This window comes from Nycticebus coucang, chromosome 1 (assembly GCF_027406575.1).
Source record: "Nycticebus coucang isolate mNycCou1 chromosome 1, mNycCou1.pri, whole genome shotgun sequence".
Classification (NCBI taxonomy): domain Eukaryota; kingdom Metazoa; phylum Chordata; class Mammalia; order Primates; family Lorisidae; genus Nycticebus; species Nycticebus coucang.
Window position 1 is genome coordinate 4,804,851 of NC_069780.1, and position 18,408 is coordinate 4,823,258.

The 18,408-nt window shown below is 41.2% G+C and overlaps 1 protein-coding gene across 4 annotated transcripts in view; it reads left to right on the plus strand.

Moving 5' to 3' along the window:
* The window catches only part of MTHFD2L (methylenetetrahydrofolate dehydrogenase (NADP+ dependent) 2 like), a 130,179-nt gene that overhangs the window by 40,779 nt on the left and 70,992 nt on the right, over positions 1 to 18,408 (plus strand). For all 4 annotated transcript variants that reach the window (XM_053582622.1, XM_053582796.1, XM_053582715.1 and 1 more), the window contains 2 exons: positions 10,228 to 10,380; positions 11,546 to 11,653. In XM_053582622.1, coding sequence (XP_053438597.1) covers positions 10,228 to 10,380; positions 11,546 to 11,653 — 261 coding nt within the window. The remainder of the gene's footprint in view (positions 1 to 10,227; positions 10,381 to 11,545; positions 11,654 to 18,408) is intronic.

The following is an 18,408-nucleotide window of genomic DNA, read 5'->3' on the forward strand; positions in this document are numbered from 1 at the left end:
ATTAATGCAATCATGGACCACCATACACTGGTTTTATAGACCATTTGACATATTTTCATCACAGTGATTAACATAGCCTTCCTGGCATTTTCTTAGTTATTGTGTTAAGACATTTATGTTCTACATTTATTAAGTTTCACATGTGCACTTGTAAGATGCACCGTAGGTGGAATCCCACCAATCACCCTCCCTCCCTCATGGTTTTTGTGTCAGTACCATGCTGTTTTGAGCACTATTGATTTATAGTATAGTCTGAGGTCCGATACCAGGATTCCTGCTGCTTTGCTTTTATTTCTGAGTAATGTCTTGGCTATTTGAGATTTTTTCTGATACCATATAAACCGAAGTATTATTTTTTCAAGACCTTTAAAGTATGACAGTGGAGCTTTAATAGGGATTGCATTAAAACTGTATATTGCTTTGGGTAATATGGCCATTTTAACCATGTGGATTCTTCCCAGCCATGAGCATGGTATGTTTTTCTTTTTTTCTTTTCTTTTTTTTTTTTTTATTAAATCATAACTGTATACATTGATATGATCATGGGGCAACATACACTCGCTTCATAGACCATTTGACACATTTTTATCACAGTGGTTAACATAGCCTTTCCGGCGTTATCTCAGTTACTGTGCCAAAACCTTTACATTCTACATCTACCAAGTTTCGCAAATACCCCTGTAAGATGCACCACAGGTGTGATCCCACCGATCCCCCTCCCTCTACCCACCCCCCCTTCCCCCCCCTTTCCCCCTATTGTTAAGTTGTAACTGGGTTATAGCTTTCATGTGAGAGCCCCAAATTAGTTTCATAGTAGGGCTGAGTACATTGGGTACTTTTTCTTCCATTCTTGAAATACTTTACTATGAAGAATATGTTCCAGCTCCATCCATGTAAACATGAAAGAGGTAAAGTCTCCATCTTTCTTTAAGGCTGCATAGTATTCCATGGTATACATATACCACAATTTATTAATCCATTCGTGGATCGATGGGCACTTGGGCTTTTTCCATGACTTAGCTATTATGAATTGGGCTGCAATAAACATTCTGGTACAAATATCTTTGTTATGTTGTGATTTTTGGTCTTCTGGGTATATGCCCAGCAGAGGCATTACAGGATTGAATGGCAGATCTATTTTTAGATCTCTGAGTGTTCTCCATATATCTTTCCAAAAGGAATGTATTAATTTGCATTCCCACCAGCAGGGCAGAAGTGTTCCCTTTTCTCCGCAACCACGCCAACATCTCTGGTCTTGAGATTTTGTGTTATAGGCTAGTCTCATTGGAGTTAGATGATATCTCAAGGTAGTTTTGATTTGCATTTCTCTGATGATTAAAGATGATGAGCATTTTTTCATATGTCTGAAGGCCGTGCGCCTGTCTTCTTCAGAGAAGTTTCTCTTCAAATCCCTTGCCCAGCCTGCGATGGGATCCCTTGTTTTTTTCTTGCTGATGCGTTTGAGTTCTCTGTGGATTCTGGTTATTAAACCTTTGTCAGAGATATACCCTGCAAATATCTTCTCCCATTCTGAGGGCTGTCTGCTTGCTTTGCTTACTGTGTTCTTAGCTGTGCAGAAGCTTTTTAGTTTGATCAAGTCCCAGTAGTATATTTTTGAAGCTGCTTCAATTGCCCGGGGGGTTCTCCTCATGAAATACTCACCCAGACCAATTTCTTCAAGGGTTATCCCTGCATTCTCCTCTAGTATTTTTATAGTTTCATGTTTTAAGTTTAAATCTTTAATCCAATGAGAGTCTATCTTAGTTAATGGTGAAAGGTGTGGGTCCAATTTCAGTCTTCTGCAGGTTGCCAGCCAGTTCACCCAGCACCATTTGTTAAATAGGGAATCTTTTCCCCACTGGATGTTTTTAATTGGCTTGTCAAAAATCAAATAGCGGTAAGTAGCTGGATTCATCTCTTGGTTCTCTATTCTGTTCCAGATATCTACTTCTCTGTTTTTGTGCCAATACCATGCTGTTTTGATCACTATCGATTTGTAGTAAAGTCTGAGGTCTGGTAGTGTGATTCCTCCTGTTTTGTTTTTATTTCTGAGTAATGTCTTGGCTATTCGAGGTTTTTTTCTGATTCCATATAAAACGAAGTAATGTTTTTTCAAGATCTTTAAAATATGACAGTGGAGCTTTAATAGGGAGTGCGTTGAAATTATGTATTGCTTTGGGTAGTATGGACATTTTGATAATGTTGATTCTTCCCAGCCATGAGCATGGTATGTTTTTCCATTTGTTAACATTTTCAGCTATTTCTTTTCTTAGAGTTTCATGGTTCTCTTTATAGAGATCTTTCACGTCTTTTGTTAGGTAAATTCCCAAATATTTCATCTTCTTTGGCACTACTGTGAATGGGATAGAGTCCTTAACTGCTTTTTCAACTTGACTGTTGTTGGTATATATAAAGGCTACCGATTTATGGATGTTGATTTTGTAACCTGAGACGCTGCTGTATTCCTTGATCACTTCTAGGAGTTTTGTAGTAGAGTCCCTAGTGTTTTCCAGATACACAATCATATCATCTGCGAAGAGCGAAAGTTTGATCTCTTCTGACCCTATATGGATACCCTTGATCGCCTTTTCTTCCCTAATTGCGGTGGCTAAAACTTCCATTACAATGTTGAAAAGCAATGGAGACAATGGGCAGCCTTGTCTGGTTCCTGATCTGAGTGGAAATGATTCCAATTTAACTCCATTCAATATGATATTGGCTGTGGGTTTGCTGTAGATGGCCTCTATCAGTTTAAGAAAAGTCCCTTCTAGACCAATTTTCTTGAGTGTTCTGATCATGAAGGGATGCTGGATATTATCAAAAGCTTTTTCTGCATCAATTGAGAGAATCATATGGTCTTTGTTTTTTAATTTGTTTATGTGCTCAATTACATTTATAGATTTACGTATATTGAACCAGCCTTGAGACCCTGGGATAAAACCAACTTGGTCATGATGTATAATTTGTTTGATGTGTTGCTGGATTCTGTTTGTTAGGATCTTGTTGAATATTTTTGCATCTATATTCATTAGTGATATTGGTCTATAATTTTCTTTTCTTGTTGGGTCTTTTCCTGGTTTGGGGATCAGGGTGATGTTTGCTTCATAGAACGTGTTGGGTAGTCCTCCTTCTTTTTCTACATTTTGGAACATGTTGAGTAATATAGGTACTAATTCCTCTTTAAAGGTTTGGTAGAATTCTGACGTGAAACCATCTGGTCCCGGGCTTTTCTTTTTAGGGAGGTTTTGTATAGTTGATGCTATTTCTGAACTTGATATGGGTCTGTTCAACATTTCCACTTGATTCTGGTTAAGTCTTGGAAGGTGGTGTGCTTCCAAGTATCGGTCAATTTCCTTCAGATTTTCATATTTCTGAGAATAAAGTTTCTTGTAATATTCATTAAGGATTTTTTTGATTTCTGATGAGTCTGTTGTTATTTCGTTTTTGTTGTTTCTGATTGATGAGATTAGAGATTTTACTCTTTTTTTCCTGATTAGGTTGGCCAGAGGTTTATCTATTTTACTGACCTTTTCAAAAAACCAACTTTTTGATTTATTGATCTGTTGTATTATTCTTTTGTTTTCAATTTCATTTAATTCTGCTCTAATTTTGGTTATTTCTTTTCTTCCACTGGGTTTGGGGTTGGAATGTTCTTCCTTTTCCAGTTGCTTGAGATGTCCCATTAAGTTCTTAACTTCCTCTCTTTCCGTTCTCTTGAGGAAGGCTTGCAGTGCTATAAATTTCCCTCTTAGAACTGCCTTTGCGGTGTCCCAGAGGTTCTGATAGTTTGTGTCTTCATTGTCGTTTTGTTCCAAAAAATTGGCAATTTCTTTCTTAATCTCATCTCTGACCCAGCTATCATTCAGCATAAGGTTATTTAACTTCCATGTTTTTGTATGAGTATGCAGATTCCTGTTGTTACTCAATTCAAGTTTTATCCCATGATGGTCCGAGAAGATGCATGCAATAATTTCTATTCCTTTAAATTTACTGAGGTTAGACTTGTGACCTAAAATGTGGTCAATTTTGGAGTAAGTTCTGTGGGCTGATGAGAAGTATGTGTATTCAGTTTTGTTGGGATGAAATGTTCTGTAGATGTCTGCTAAATCTAAATATTGGATGGTTAGGTTTAAATCTAAGATTTCTTTGCTCAGCTTCTTGCTGGAGGATCGATCCAACACTGCCAAAGGAGTGTTGAAATCTCCGACGATTATGGAGCTGGAGGAAATCAAGTTACTCATGTCTGTTAGAGTTTCTCTTATAAATTGAGGTGCATTCTGGTTGGGTGCATAGATATTAATATTTGAGATCTCATCATATTGAGTATTACCCTTAACATATATGACGTGACCATTCTTGTCCTTCCTTACTTTTGATGGTTTAAAGCCTACTGTATCTGCAAATAAAATTGCAACACCTGCTTTTTTCTGATTACCATTTGCCTGAAGTATGGATGACCATCCTTTCACCCTGAGTCTGTATTTGTCTTTTAAGTTGAGATGTGACTCTTGTATGCAACAAATATCTGGCTTGAGTTTTTGTATCCAGTCAGCTAACCTATGCCTCTTTAGAGGACAGTTTAAGCCATTCACATTGATGGAGAGTATTGATAAGTCTGGTGGAATTTTGGGTATCGAGTTTTTCAAAGGTCCAGTGGACATTTTTAATCCTTTCGCCAGTGTGGAAGTTGGGAGTTTGATCCGAAGTTTCTGAGTGAGTTTACTTTTGTGGTATAGGATTGGGTTGGTCATTGTGGAGGATAGGTCTGAGAATATCCTGAAGAGCTGGTTTACTTATGGCAAATTTTTTCAACATATGTATGTCATTGAAGTATTTAATTTCTCCATCATAGATGAAACTCAGTTTAGCTTGATACAAGATCCTGGGTTGAAAGTTATTTTGCTTTAGGAGATTAAAAGTTGATGACCACCCTCTTCTGGCTTGAAAAGTTTCAGCAGAGAGATTTGCAGTTATTCTAATATTCTTACCTTTGTACGTAATAGTTTTCTTTCGCCGGACTGCTTTGAGAATCTTCTCTTTCATGTTAACTTTAGTGAAGCTAATTATGATATGTCTGGGGGATGACTTATTGGGGTTGAATCGTGCTGGGGTTCTGAAGCTGTCTGCTATCTGAATTTCAGATTCTCTAGGCATGTCTGGAAAATTTTCTTTCATAATTTCATGCAGAAGGGCCTCTGTGCCCTTGGAGGCCACTTCATCGTTCTCAGAAATCCCTATAATTCTTATATTGCTTTTTTTCAAATTATCTGAGAGCTCTCTGAGTGAGTGATCCGTTTTTGCTCTCCATTTCTCTTCCTCTTTGAGAGATTGGGAGCGTTCGAAGACTTTATCTTCAGTGTCAGAAATCCTTTCTTCTGCTTGCTCCATTCTGTTGCTGAGGGATTCTACTGTATTTTTCATATCTTTGAGGGCTGTAAATTCTTGCTTCAGTGTGTCTAAGTCTTTGGTGGTTTTGTCTTTAAATTCATTAAATTCTTGAGACAACTTTTGAATTTCTCCTCGAATTCCTAATTCCATTTTATTAATCTTGCCTGCAATCCAAGTTCTGAATTCGATTTCTGACATCTCAGCCAGTTGTTTATGAATGGGATCTTCAATCACATCTGCCGTATCTTTTCTTGGGGGGGTTGATCTATTCTGGTTATTCATGTTACCAGAGTTTTTCCGCTGATTCCGCCCCATGGTTATTTTACTCCCTTTGGTTTTTCCCCTGGGGTTTTATCGAGGGCCTGTACAGTGTTGTGGCCTGAGAAACTGGGGCTCTGTCTGGTGTGGTGGAGCAAAGTGGTTCTGTCTTGTTTTCAGCTGGTTTCTGTTCGATCCTATTGCAACTTCTACTCTGGCTTGAAGTCTCAGCTGTGTGGAAAAATCAGCAATTAAGTCACCCGGCCCACCCACCTCTGGCCCCAGTTTGAAAAGGAGAATCAAACCTTCCTACAACCGCACACCCAGGGCACCGCCTGAAAAGTCCTCAGTCTATTAGCCCAGTTCAAAAGGTCCAAATTAACTGTCTCAGTCGGCACCTGTCTCGGGTGGGAGAGTTCAAGAGGTCTCTGGGAACTGGATCACAGGGGCCTGGTGACTCCTCTGACACAGCTCAACCCAGTGCAGTGTGGAGTCAGGAGGAGCCACCCAGCAAACAGAGCAGTCTGGGAAGGTTGATGTCTCCTTCCCCACTTTGCCCCTCCGTCAGACCCAGTCACTGGTATCTCTGCAGATGGCTAACCCAGTTGCCTGTAGAGAACAGACACTCCAGGGGTTTGCACCTGCCTGAATCGCAAGGAAGTCTGCCAGGCCCCCGCAGACTGCCGCTATCTAGCAGGAGGAGATGGGGCCTGACATCTTTGAGTGCTTGATGCAGGTGATGGGAAGGAGGTGTTCACTCAGGCTTAGCCCCGTCCCTGATGGGTGCTGCTAACAGAACAGAACAGAACAGACAACTTTGCGGGGTTCTGTCTCTGTTCCTGCCGAAATCGCCTACAGAAGACGGGCTATTCTGAGTTCAAACGTCTTTGCTGCTGGAGGTTTCACCTCTCTGGGTCGGCCCCGCCCTGGAAGCTTCCCGGGTTTGTGAGCAGTGTCAGGAAATCCCTCGCTCACCGGTGGCCTCCTCTGGTTGCCCAGGGAGACAGGGGGTGTGGCCTCAGAATATCCAGAAGTGAGCGTTCTTCTGTTAAAGAAAAAACGGCTGTTGATCTACCTCCAGGGAACTGCTGCTCTGGTGTGGGCACTCAGGCGACCCTTTTCTCCTCTGTCTCGCGCCCCAGAGTCAGCACTGAGTGGCCGCAGTTTATGCTGGGTCCACACCCCTCAAGAGATCCCCCAAGAATCTGAACTCTTGGGGGATAGGCCTCCAGACCCCGATTGGGAGTGGGGGGGAAGCTAGAGTTTCATTCAGTTTTACGCCCGCCCGGGGAGGGCTGTTGCACCGCACCACAGGGAAGTGCCGCCAAGGCTTGATTTCCCCTCAGCAGAGTGCCCTCTCCTTGCTCACGTGTCTCAGAGTCAGTGCTGACCTGACGCAGCTCGGGCACTGTGCACTCCCCTCGAGAAATCACCCAAGGATCCGAACTCCTGGGGGATAGGCCTCCAGACCCCGAGTGAGAGTAGGGGCTCTCAGCTCTCAGCGGGGAAGCTAGAGTTTTATTCAGTTTTGTGCCCGGCCCTGTAATGTTGCCCGGGGAGGGCTGCTGCACCTAATCCACAGGGAAGTGCTGCCGAGGCGTGACTCCCCCTCAGTAGAGTGCTTTCTCCTCGCCCGCGTGTCTCAGAGTCAGCGCTGACCATTCGCGGCTCGGGCACTGTGCGCTCCCCTCGAGAAATCACCCAAGGATCCGAACTCCTGGGGGACAGGTCCCCAGACCCCGAGTGAGAGTTGGGGGGAAGCTAGAGTGTCATTCAGTTTTATGTCTGGCTGTATTGATGCACGGGGAGGGCTGCTGCACCGCACCACAGGGAAGTGCTGCCAGGCGTGACTCCCCCTCAGCCCTGTGCCCTCTCCTCACTCGCGTGCCTCAGAGTCAATGCTGATCAGTCGCAACTCGGGGACTGTCCACTCCCCTTGAGAAATCACTCAAGGATCCGAACTCCTGGGGGACAGGCCTCCAGACCTTAGTGGGCAGGAGGGGAGTGTTGGGAATTCAGGGTTGCCGGCAAAGGATTTTTAAAGTTTTATTCAGTTTTATGCCCGGCAGGAGAACGCCACGGCACCCCAGTAGGGGAGGTAGGTCCAGTTCTTAGAAGGTCTCTCCTGTGGAGTGTAGTGGGAGGGCCTTTAATTTCTGCCCGCTTGTTTAATTGTGGGGCTCTTGAGCCGGTCTCATGGGGGAGGGGGACTCCCGTCCGCTTGGTGGTGGATTTTGTACCTTTTGTTTGCGTCCTTGTGATCACAGCTTGCCTCAGCGGTGTTGATGTGCGTTCTTCAACCTTCTCTCTTGGTGAGGCTCAAGTCCACCAGGATACTTACTAAATTCCTGTCCCTTAACTCTCCTTCTGGACGGGAGCCTCTGTTGAAAGCTGGGTTCAGTCCGCCATCTTGTCCTCATCTTAGCTTGTCTTTAAAATGGGAATGATAATACCTTTTCTCCCTTGGTCCCCTGTAACTGTGAAGATCAAAGGAGAAATTGATGTGAAGGACACATAATGATTGCAAAGCACTATTTAAATGTAAGATACACTAATTCAGATCATTACTATACATTGTACACTGCATAAATGCAAAATAGATTTCTGCCGGCAAAGGTTGGATGTCAGATTCAATCCACTGCTAACATAACAGAGAATTACATATAAATGATATATGAATTGGTCTTCCTAATTTTTATTATCTTAACCTTTTCATCTACTCATATGAGACTCTTTTCCTTTTTGACCGAATAGGCTCAGTTTTTATGAATCCTCTGTGCTAAACGTTTTGTCTGTCCACACATATATTTTTTTAAACTGTGAATTAATATGTAAATAGCTTAAGACAAAATTGTTCTGAAATGGTGAGCTGAGTTATCATCTGAGTTGAAGTTTAGAAAATACACAAGAAGACAGGTCTCTCGTCACCAATCTCTAGTCTGGCTTCCAAATTTTTAGGTGTTTACATTTCTTCTTGTAATTCCAGCTGGTGTGTGAGCTGCCCTGTTTGTTGGCAGCTGCTGTGTGATTTTCGGTGGATGGGAGAGCACACACCAGTAGATGGTGAGACTCAGTGTGGCTGAGGCTTGTTGGAGAGAAGGTGGCTCTTAAAATCTGCGCATAGGTCTTGCTGAGTTATTTCAATCTGTGGCTCAGCCCATATGTTAGCCAGGTTTTTGAACTTACACACAAACTAATTTGAGCCTTAGCTAAAATGTGGAGATTTTCAAATACAATTATTTTCTTTTTCTTTATAAAGGTTTTGACTTCATTGTAGGTAATAGTGATACCATGAAGCTTCTCCAGGAGTGGCAGGTGCTTGAAAAATGACTTGTACTCATCATCATTATAATTGTCATAATTCAGATTTTTTTTTAAAAAAGGAACCACTATTTTTGTCCTCAGGCCATACATTAAAGATGCAATTTTTAAAACAGTTTTACTAGAATCTTTATAGTGATCTAGCTTCAGAGAAAACAGAGATTTACCCTACTGAAACATTATACAATGAAAGCAGTTATTGAAAGTGAAAGATTATTGATTGAGGAAACATTCCAAAGACCCAGTTTCTATTTGAATATGATTCCTTTTGTATATTTAAAAGATTTTGGTAGTTAATGATGGCAGATTCAATCTATTTAGAGTAAGGAAGCAGTAGCCATGTTTGGAATACAAAAGATAAAAGACATAAGGGGTAGCTCTTTAAGAAATTTGAACTTGGACTTTGATGTTTTAAAATAATCATGTCTAAATGGCATCCATTGTATCTTAGACAAAGAAACTTTGGTTACACATATCAGCATACTAGGCACGTGGGTTTTCAATGTATTAGGGAAGTAGGGACACAGGTTAGTGGTAAGCTGAGTTATTTTGCACAGAATAACAGAAGCCTATTTTATATCTCTACACTTATCATTTAATTTTTAAAATGAGTTGATTGGCGTCCCAAGTCTCATTTGATTAGCTCGTTACTCAGGTTGTGTTCTTTTCCTCTCATATAGTAAACCGTCAGGATGTTTTAGATTTCATGGTCCTAGTGCTTTAGGGAAAGGATGTGTGTGTGTGTGTGTGTGTGTGTGTATGTGTGTGTTTGTTTTCTTATGTAATTTGAGAAGAAGCTAGGAGCCAATAATGTTACGACTATTCTTAGGACTAACAATGCCCTTTTAATCTGCATTGCTCAAGGCATTTAATAGAAAGAAGCTTATTAGTAGAATATCTTGTTTCAGAGAAACATGGATGTAAAGCCCTTAAAAATATGCAAGCTTACTAAGACAAAGAAATAAAGCTGGCTGCCCCCAGACCTCACTGGTATTGTTTTATTTCACAACTTCATCCCTTACGCCAGTTCAGCCACTTCTGCCCCTGTAACATATGTACTCTAAGACCAGTTAACAGTAGCTATTGGTCAAGGGCACTTTGGCTGACTATTTTGGTGACAAGAAATGAAAAGAGTAATAGCGTTATACATTTTCTGGAGCTGAACCCTAAGTGATTTGTCTATAGATTGCCAGATTTCATCTTCCAGACTTCCAAATAAATAACAACTTTAAAATGAGACCAATTTCATTTACTCCTTAGGCCACGTGGATGAACGAACAATCTGCAATGGGATTGCCCCGGAAAAAGACGTAGATGGATACCACATCATCAACATCGGCAGACTGTGCCTTGACCAGCACTCCCTCATCCCCGCCACCGCCAGCGCTGTGTGGGAAATGATAAAGAGGACAGGTTGGTGACTGGTGGTCTGCTGGGTGCCAGTGAACTGATCACCTGGGCATTGCCTGGATGGAGACAATGTCAGTCCTGTAGAGTGATGAAAATGATAAGCCAGGAGACTTCAGTCTGTAGAAAAATCCAAAGTTACAAAAGTAAAAGAATAATCCAAAATAAAATAAAATGAAGAACATATGCCAGATTACAGGTTCCTGTAGTTGCAGTTTATAGGGAATAAATTTTCCAAGTAGGAATTATGTCTTCCAGTTTTTAAATTATAAAGTTAGTATTTTGACAAAAATCTTTCCAAAATGTATTGTATTTTTCCTTACCTTTAAAAAATAGGATTTCGTACATGAACGCTTTCCACTGACTTAGGTTTTCATTATAAGAATTTACTGTGGTCCCGTGGTAGGTATGGTGATGCTCTCACAGACGCTCTGGGTGTGCAGAGGCACTCGCCCCTACATTAACCGACTAAAAATCTCCCGCGTACTCATCATATTCCTGCGCCCACCACTGTCACTTTCAATTTGGGCAACATCTCCCTTCTTATCTGCTGTATTCTGATAGAGAAAGTTTACAAAGGAAAGCAGATCCTAGAATCATATTCTAAGAATGTTAGTACTTAGAAGAATCTCAGTCCAACTTCTTCATTTTACTTAGAAGAAAGTGAGTCCAGCAGAGGTAAGTGCACGTCTGCAGACGTGATCCCCACACCCTTCCTCGCCTGTGAGCTCCGTAAGCTTAGTGCTTCTTTGCCTGCCGTGGAGTGAAGTGCATGAGTTTTCTGAGCAGGGCCCTTCTCCACTTCACTTTGTCGCGGCTATGCTCACTGTAATGCCAGTCACGATCCGTGTTGTACCTCACTTGCTTTGTAATTAGTAGTTGGTGTATTTTAAGCCTCTGCACTTCTGATTCTTCATGTGCTTCTCAACGTTTAAAAATAATTTAATGGTAACCCGAGAATGTCTGTGGTATTTTAATGAAGACATAAGCAGAAAGGAAAACCAAGAAGTATAAAAAGAATTATTTGTAAATAATAATGAATGTGGGCAGGTTGTGAATGAGCCATGTAATAGTCCACACTAATTAGACTCTTTAAGAAGGTTTCAGCTGGATGTTCAGACGTTTCCTTTTCTTCTTGTTGTCGACTCTGCCTCAATCTCTGTTTTTTAAGGAATTGAAACATTTGGGAAGAATGTGGTTGTGGCCGGGAGATCCAAGAACGTGGGGATGCCCATAGCCATGCTGTTACATACCGACGGGGGACACGAGCGGCCGGGAGGTAGGCAGGCCTGGCCACTTCTGTCACGCTGAAGATTTTCTTACTTCTTACATCCTCAAGTAAAGACTTTCAATAATCGACTCACATACTTGTGCATTTATGCAATTAAAGAGGTTCCCTTCATTCTTCCTTCAGCAATGTGAGAGCCTGGACAGGGAATACAAGAATTACTGAAAATATGTGGCCCTTTGCTTGTATTTTTTCTTTTGGCAACATACACTTTCTTTAAGTCATTAACCATATAGACAGTAAGAAAGCTGAAAAGCCACTAGATACACACAAATCTCATGCCTAAAACAATAGGAAAAAACCCCCGAAAGCTTGCATTGTGGGCTATAGAAGTCCTACAAGTCACAAAGTCTTAGTATGTTCGAGGTCAGCTAGTGAGTTCACTTTGCAGACAAGGAAGCTGACGCTTAGTTGTTAGAGCTGTTAACTGATTATCTAAGTTAGACAACAAGTCATTGGATTGAAAGGAGCAGCAGCACCCAACGTCAGTAAGAAGGCTCAGCAAAACGTGGTGGTGCTTGGGAGCAGACCACCCTATGTTCCAGGTGTCTATCGTCTCAACCTCATCCTAAGATGTTTCCTCACAGCCCAATGGCTACGTGCTGAGCAGCTCCATGGGAATGGAAGGAAACCCAGCAAAGGGCCTGGTTGCCTAAGCCAGTGCTGTGGGCAGAGGGCACACAGGTTACTCAGCTCATTGCTGCCTGCTAAATTCTGCATCTTGTTTTAACATAGGTGAAAGATCAAGTTCATTTTATTCATTTATTTATTTATTTATTGAGACAGAGCCTCATGCCATTGCCCTCCGTAGAGTTCCATGGCATCATAGCTCACAGCAACCTCAAACTCTTGGGCTCAGAGCAATTCTCTTGCTGCACCCTCCCTGGTAGCTGGTGCTACAGGTGCCTGCCACAATGCCTGGCTCTTTTATTGAGACAGGCTGTCACTCTTACTCAGGTTGGTCTTGAAGTCCTGAGCTAAGGAAATCTACCTGCCTTGGCCTCTCAGAGTCCTGGGATTACAGGTGTGAGCCACTGCACCCGGCAAGTTCATATTCTTAAGACAGCAATTATCTTTGTGTTAGGAATTTTCACTGCTTTATAATTTACTGCTCCTAGTCTTTTTTCCCCTAATTTTTAATTCAGTAAATGTTTCATTGATTTCTTTAATTCCTAACAATAGGGGGTATGCCTTTTTGCTTTCTAATATTTAACCAGAGTGTTAGACATCTACAGGCTCATGTTCAACACACACGCGCACATATATGTGAACAGACCACCACACACTCACACATGCGCACATATATGTGAACACACCACCACACACTGATATGTAGATTTCTAATCATTATTAGTCTTGGTGAATTCCACTTTCCTGATCTCGAATTTTCTATAATGGTTGTTTTAGGATATTGGTTGACACAATGCATATGAAATATTTTTTAAAACCCAAAGCTCTGTGGAAAAATAAACCTATTTATAACATATCTAAAATAATAAATAACGATGCTTTTGAGTATTATTTTTCCTTTCTCTGTCTACAAATTCAAATAATGTTAGAAATCAATATGTGATGTGGATAATAGTAAATTATTAGAACTTGATAATGCTTCCAGGTAACTTTAAAAAGCTTTAGTTCTGAAGAGTGCTTTGCGAGGCCAAACTGGTAGTCCGTGCACGGGACGGTTTTCATGGTTGCGTTCCTGGCTGTGTGACTTACTTCTGGCTTAATCTATTCCTGCATATCTATCTATCAGGGTATAATATAGATATTGATTGCTATTTACATTTATGTAATAGTTTCTATGTTAGGCAAAGTAAAACAATTAGGACTGTTTACCAAAGTAAACTATTTTTCTTGGGAAGTTTTGACCAAAAGCCAACAAGTACTGTTTTCTTCATTGTCAGCCTTTCACTTTCTGATCTCATCAGGAACATGACAAGCAGTGTTACATAGCTCCATGATTTGCTCAGTCCTTTCTTATAAACTATCTTATTTAGTTCTTAATAATTCTGGCATGTATTAATGTTATTCCCATTTTATAGCTCAGGAAATAAGTTTAGAGAACTTATTCAAGGCCACCCAAGGAAGTGGGGTTCCACAGCCCAGACAAGGAGTCAGATCCCTCTGTTGCCAAGTCCTGTGACCTTGGGCAAGTCATCTAATTTGTGTAGGCCTCTACTTTCCTCATTTGTAAAACGCCAATAATACTAATATCTCCTTCACTTGGTTATTGTGAAAATCAAATGAAATTATGGCTCTCAGGTACTGTAACAGCGTTCAACATACATTAAGTAAGCTGTTGGTACATGTAGCTGTGGCTGTTACTATTGTTTTCCTTACTGTGCGTAAGTCATGTACTCATGCTAGCCATAAAGTATAAAGTAACATGATCTGACGTTAAGAACATCATTTTCACCTTTATTTGAAATTTGAAAGTGCTCTGTATAGAACTTATACAATATACTTTTTAATAGAAATCAGTAATTGTAGGTTAATTTCTTGATATATTTCAATTTTGAAATGTTTATTTGTCTATAAAATACTTGTCTAAGAAAATTAATTTGCCTCTTCCTTATGCAGTTTTTTTTTTTTTTATTGTTGGGGATTCATTGAGGGTACAATAAGCCAGGTTACACTGATTGCAATTGTTAGGTAAAGTCCCTCTTGCAATCATGTCTTGCCCCCATAAAGTGTGACACACACCAAGGCCCCACCCCCCTCCCTCCTTCCCTTATGCAGTTTTAAATGAGATAATCCTATGTCATAAAATATGTTGTTTTATTTTTTATCACATATGGGTTATATAGATGTATACATATTAAAAATATTAAAGCAATCATGAGAAAGATAGATACAAGGTGATAGCAATGACTTCTGGGGAAAGAATTAGAGAGTAAAAGCATAGTACTTCAAAAATCATTTTATAGTTTGTGTTGTAAAATATTTTCACTTGAATACATGTTAATAATTGAAGTGGAATTAGCTACTTACAAGCCAGATAGTTAAACTCACCTTTTTTATAGTGGTACCTATGTGCCGTTATAATTACAATATCTAAAAGGTAACAAATTATACTAAAATTGAAATTGGAATGTTTGCAATATGGGTGGTGTTTAATCCTATACATATTTAGCAGCGTGGTAACATGTATTATTAATATAATGAATCGTTGAGAACTGCTTACTAAAGATTTGGAGGCTGTGGGAAAGTCAGTGTTTCAAATGTCTGTGTCTGTTAAGCAGTAATTATGTGCAGTGACTCCATGTGCATTGTTAGCTAATGGAGATAATGAAGGAAGATTAACTTGGCAAATTCATATCTACAGAGCTTTTCAGTTGACACTCACAATGGTGAATGTTCAGCTCACACTGTGTATTTCTTTGCCAGAAGACATTCAGAACCTAATGATTCATTTTTTTGTCTTAAAGCCAAAGATAATTGCATTAGAGGGAAAATGTCCATGCTATAATTTAGCTTGATTAATATGTATCTATTTGTGGCTAGCATTTAGTTTTGATATTAAGGACATGGATCTCAGCCTATTTTTTGATAAAAGCTTTTTATTAACTCCCCAGGGCTTAAAATAGAGTGAGAAAGTACTAAATTGTGAAGTGAAGGGATAGTGCTGACTCTCAGCACAGCAAGGACACAGGGAAGGAGACTCCTTCCTACGGAGGACAGCCACACAACAGCCTTCAGAGGGGACCTGGCATTTCAGCCACGGTGTAGTTTACAGAGAGCAGATGGGAAATGATTCCTGTTCCCCCAAATCTAGTCTTGGTGGTGGTGATGGTGGTATAAGGGAACATGGTATGCAAATATGGGTAATTCAAATTATAAATATTCAGTGGCACCAGATAAGATTTGGTATTCCTTGGTACATATTCTGGGTGTGTAAGGAACACCTGGTTGCATAGGGAAGCCTGCGGTTAGTTAAGGTGATGTGAGGAGTCTGACGGAGGAGGGTCTTTTAATGAGCCTCACTAATGATTAGGGTGTCTGAGTACCGTTGTGACCACTGTAGACCACTCTGCATTCTTTCACCTCTTGATATGCAGTACCTTACCCAGTTCGACCTTCTTTCAGAATGAAAACTGAATACCATTTGCTTTAGCACAAACTCTATGTTTCATTTTACCACAAGGAAGCCAGAGATAAATTCTCCAGCTTCTCTAAAACAGCTTTTTCCCTTCAAGATAACAAGGTGCCATTACTAGTACTAATTGTCACGAGAGGAGTATAGAATCTGATTTTATTTCACATTCTTTTAGAGTAAGCTCCTCTGTGCATATTTTTATTTCTATACAGGACATCTCATCAAAATAGGTCCCCTTAAATGGCCAGGGACATGTGGTTCCTGGTCCTTCCAGTGAAAATTTATGGGATTGTCGTGGTTGCATTGACGCTGGTCCATTTTTATGGAATATCCTGGTCAGGCCAGGGTCTAGCTGGTTTGCTTTGAGTGCCGTGGGCCCTGTAATGTTCTCAGTTTCTTTTGGCCAATACTCCCCCAGTACTTACTCTCTGCAAAGCACTGTGGGATCTTGAGGACAAAGTGCTTAGTCAGTCCTCTCTCTGCAGAGATCACAGCCTCTGTCTTCAGGCTCCGTCTCTGCGAGGCCCAGGTTCTCTGGCCCTCCTCTGCCTTAGTGCTCAGCTTTCACACGCCGGCTGTCCTGCTGCTGGGACTTTTTTGTATCTCGCTCATTTTGTCTTCCAGAGGCACCCTATCTAAATGGAAAACCACAAGCATTTTTGCCCCTTGAATGCCTTTCCTTTGTAAGAATTTGGCTCCATTTGTGAGAATGAACCTTTTTGCGAGCCTGGGAGCATTATCTTCCCCCTGCAGGAGGTAATAACACGGTAGTGAAGGCTTGAAGCCCTGCAACGTGATGTGAGTGGTATGTGTGATTGAGCTCAGCCCAGTGGCAGGCTGGGCCAAGCCCAGTTAGGTTTCAAAGACAGGAGCCAAATAGCAACGCCTAGGAATGTGTGAGTCACACGCGCGATCACACCACTGGGCTGCACTTGGTCTCCCTGGCAGTTGACTGGGGTGGGGTGTTTTCTGCCTTTGTAGAAGTGACCATTGTCAAACGGGAGCAGGGGTGCCAGGTACTTCATCTCTGTACTCCCATTCCAGCCAGCACCCCCAGGTTAGAAGTGCTCATTATATGACTGTAGGGACATTGTGTTTTGGGATGTCTCTGTATTGATGAGACTTTCTCATTTACAATTTTGACTATGGGTATTAGAGGACCTTAGAGAACACACACTAGTCCTGGTCTCGTTTTCTGAACCGAATCATGGGGCACTGTCTCATTCCAGTGTCTCCTAAATTCAGCCACACAGTATTTGGAAAGTACCGTGCTTGGAGAGCACATATTCTTATCAGACACCTGGCACATCACACTGCTGATAATAGCATTAAACCTGACTGAAAATGGGAAGGGTGGCCCACATGCTTCTCTATAATGTTCTCTCTCTCTACATGATGTTGGAGTACCAGGAACTTGTTTTATTATTGGCACAAAATGTCTCTTTTCCAATTTCTAGGAGCCCGATTGTTGTGGGATATCCCGGTCTGCTCTGACGGGCCTTTTCAGCCCCTTCTCCTGTCACTTCCTCCCTGGCACGTTCTGTTGAAGCTGCACAGAGCCACACGATGTTTCTCACAGAGACCGTTCTTTCCACGCCCTCGGTCATCACACATCCTCTCCCTCTGCACTGAATACCCTTCCCCATCCTCCCTCCCACTCCCCACCTGTTCCTTTGAGGTGCAGGTCCTGTCTTCCAACTTTTGCCTTTAGTCTGCTGCTATGCAGACTGATCTATCCCGTGTTGATTACCTACCATTCTCCTCCCAACACACTTAGTAAATGTGAGTTTCTCAATAACAGATACTGTCTTGGGTGTTTTATATCTCTGAAATTTAGCACAGGGCTCGGCATGTTAATACTGCATCTGGTCAATCAGGACAAGTCTGCATGTGTCTTGAGTGTGTGACGTGCTATGCCAGTGCACAGAAAAGAAGGCCACGGGCTAGAGGGTTAAAATATGGTGTTGTTCATTAAAAAAAAAAAAATCCTTTGTCTGGCAGAAAGGAAGGGGAGCAGGGAGAGAAGAGTGAGGTGCCCACCACACACTGACTCTTTCTTATCTAAAACTTTAGACATTTCTGTGAAAGGCTAATTTAACATTCCTCTTCCCCCAACAATCACCTTGTGTTTGCCAGGAAAGGAGGGAGCCTCGTTACTGTCAGCAAGGGCAGAGCCTGGGCAGAGAAGTCGGTGCTGAGAGCATTAATTGAAACATTAAGGATCTATCATTCTGTTTAGATGTTTTTCTTTTTCTTTAGTCTACTACTGACTTGTAATGCTGACTTCTTAAGAGGAGCCGATTTCTTTGTTCCTGTGCGTGGGGAATACCATGGTGAATAGATCAGGCATTGGTCTGTCCTACGCTTGTCGTCTAGTAGAAAACGCAGTCATTAGACAATTAAGCATAAAATGATTAATTATAATTTTGCAAAGTCTGTCAAAGGAGGAGCAGAACTTTCTATAAAAAAGCTTAATTGTAGGAAGGGATGAATAATTTCTAATTGCAATTGTATGTCAACATTATGTCCTTTTTTGGTCTGTTACTATTGTGATGGGATGTTTATATTGGCTACCTTCTGTCACTATTCTTTTAAAATTAAAAATCCAAACTCATGGGCACCTGGCAATGTATAAAATGCAATGCAA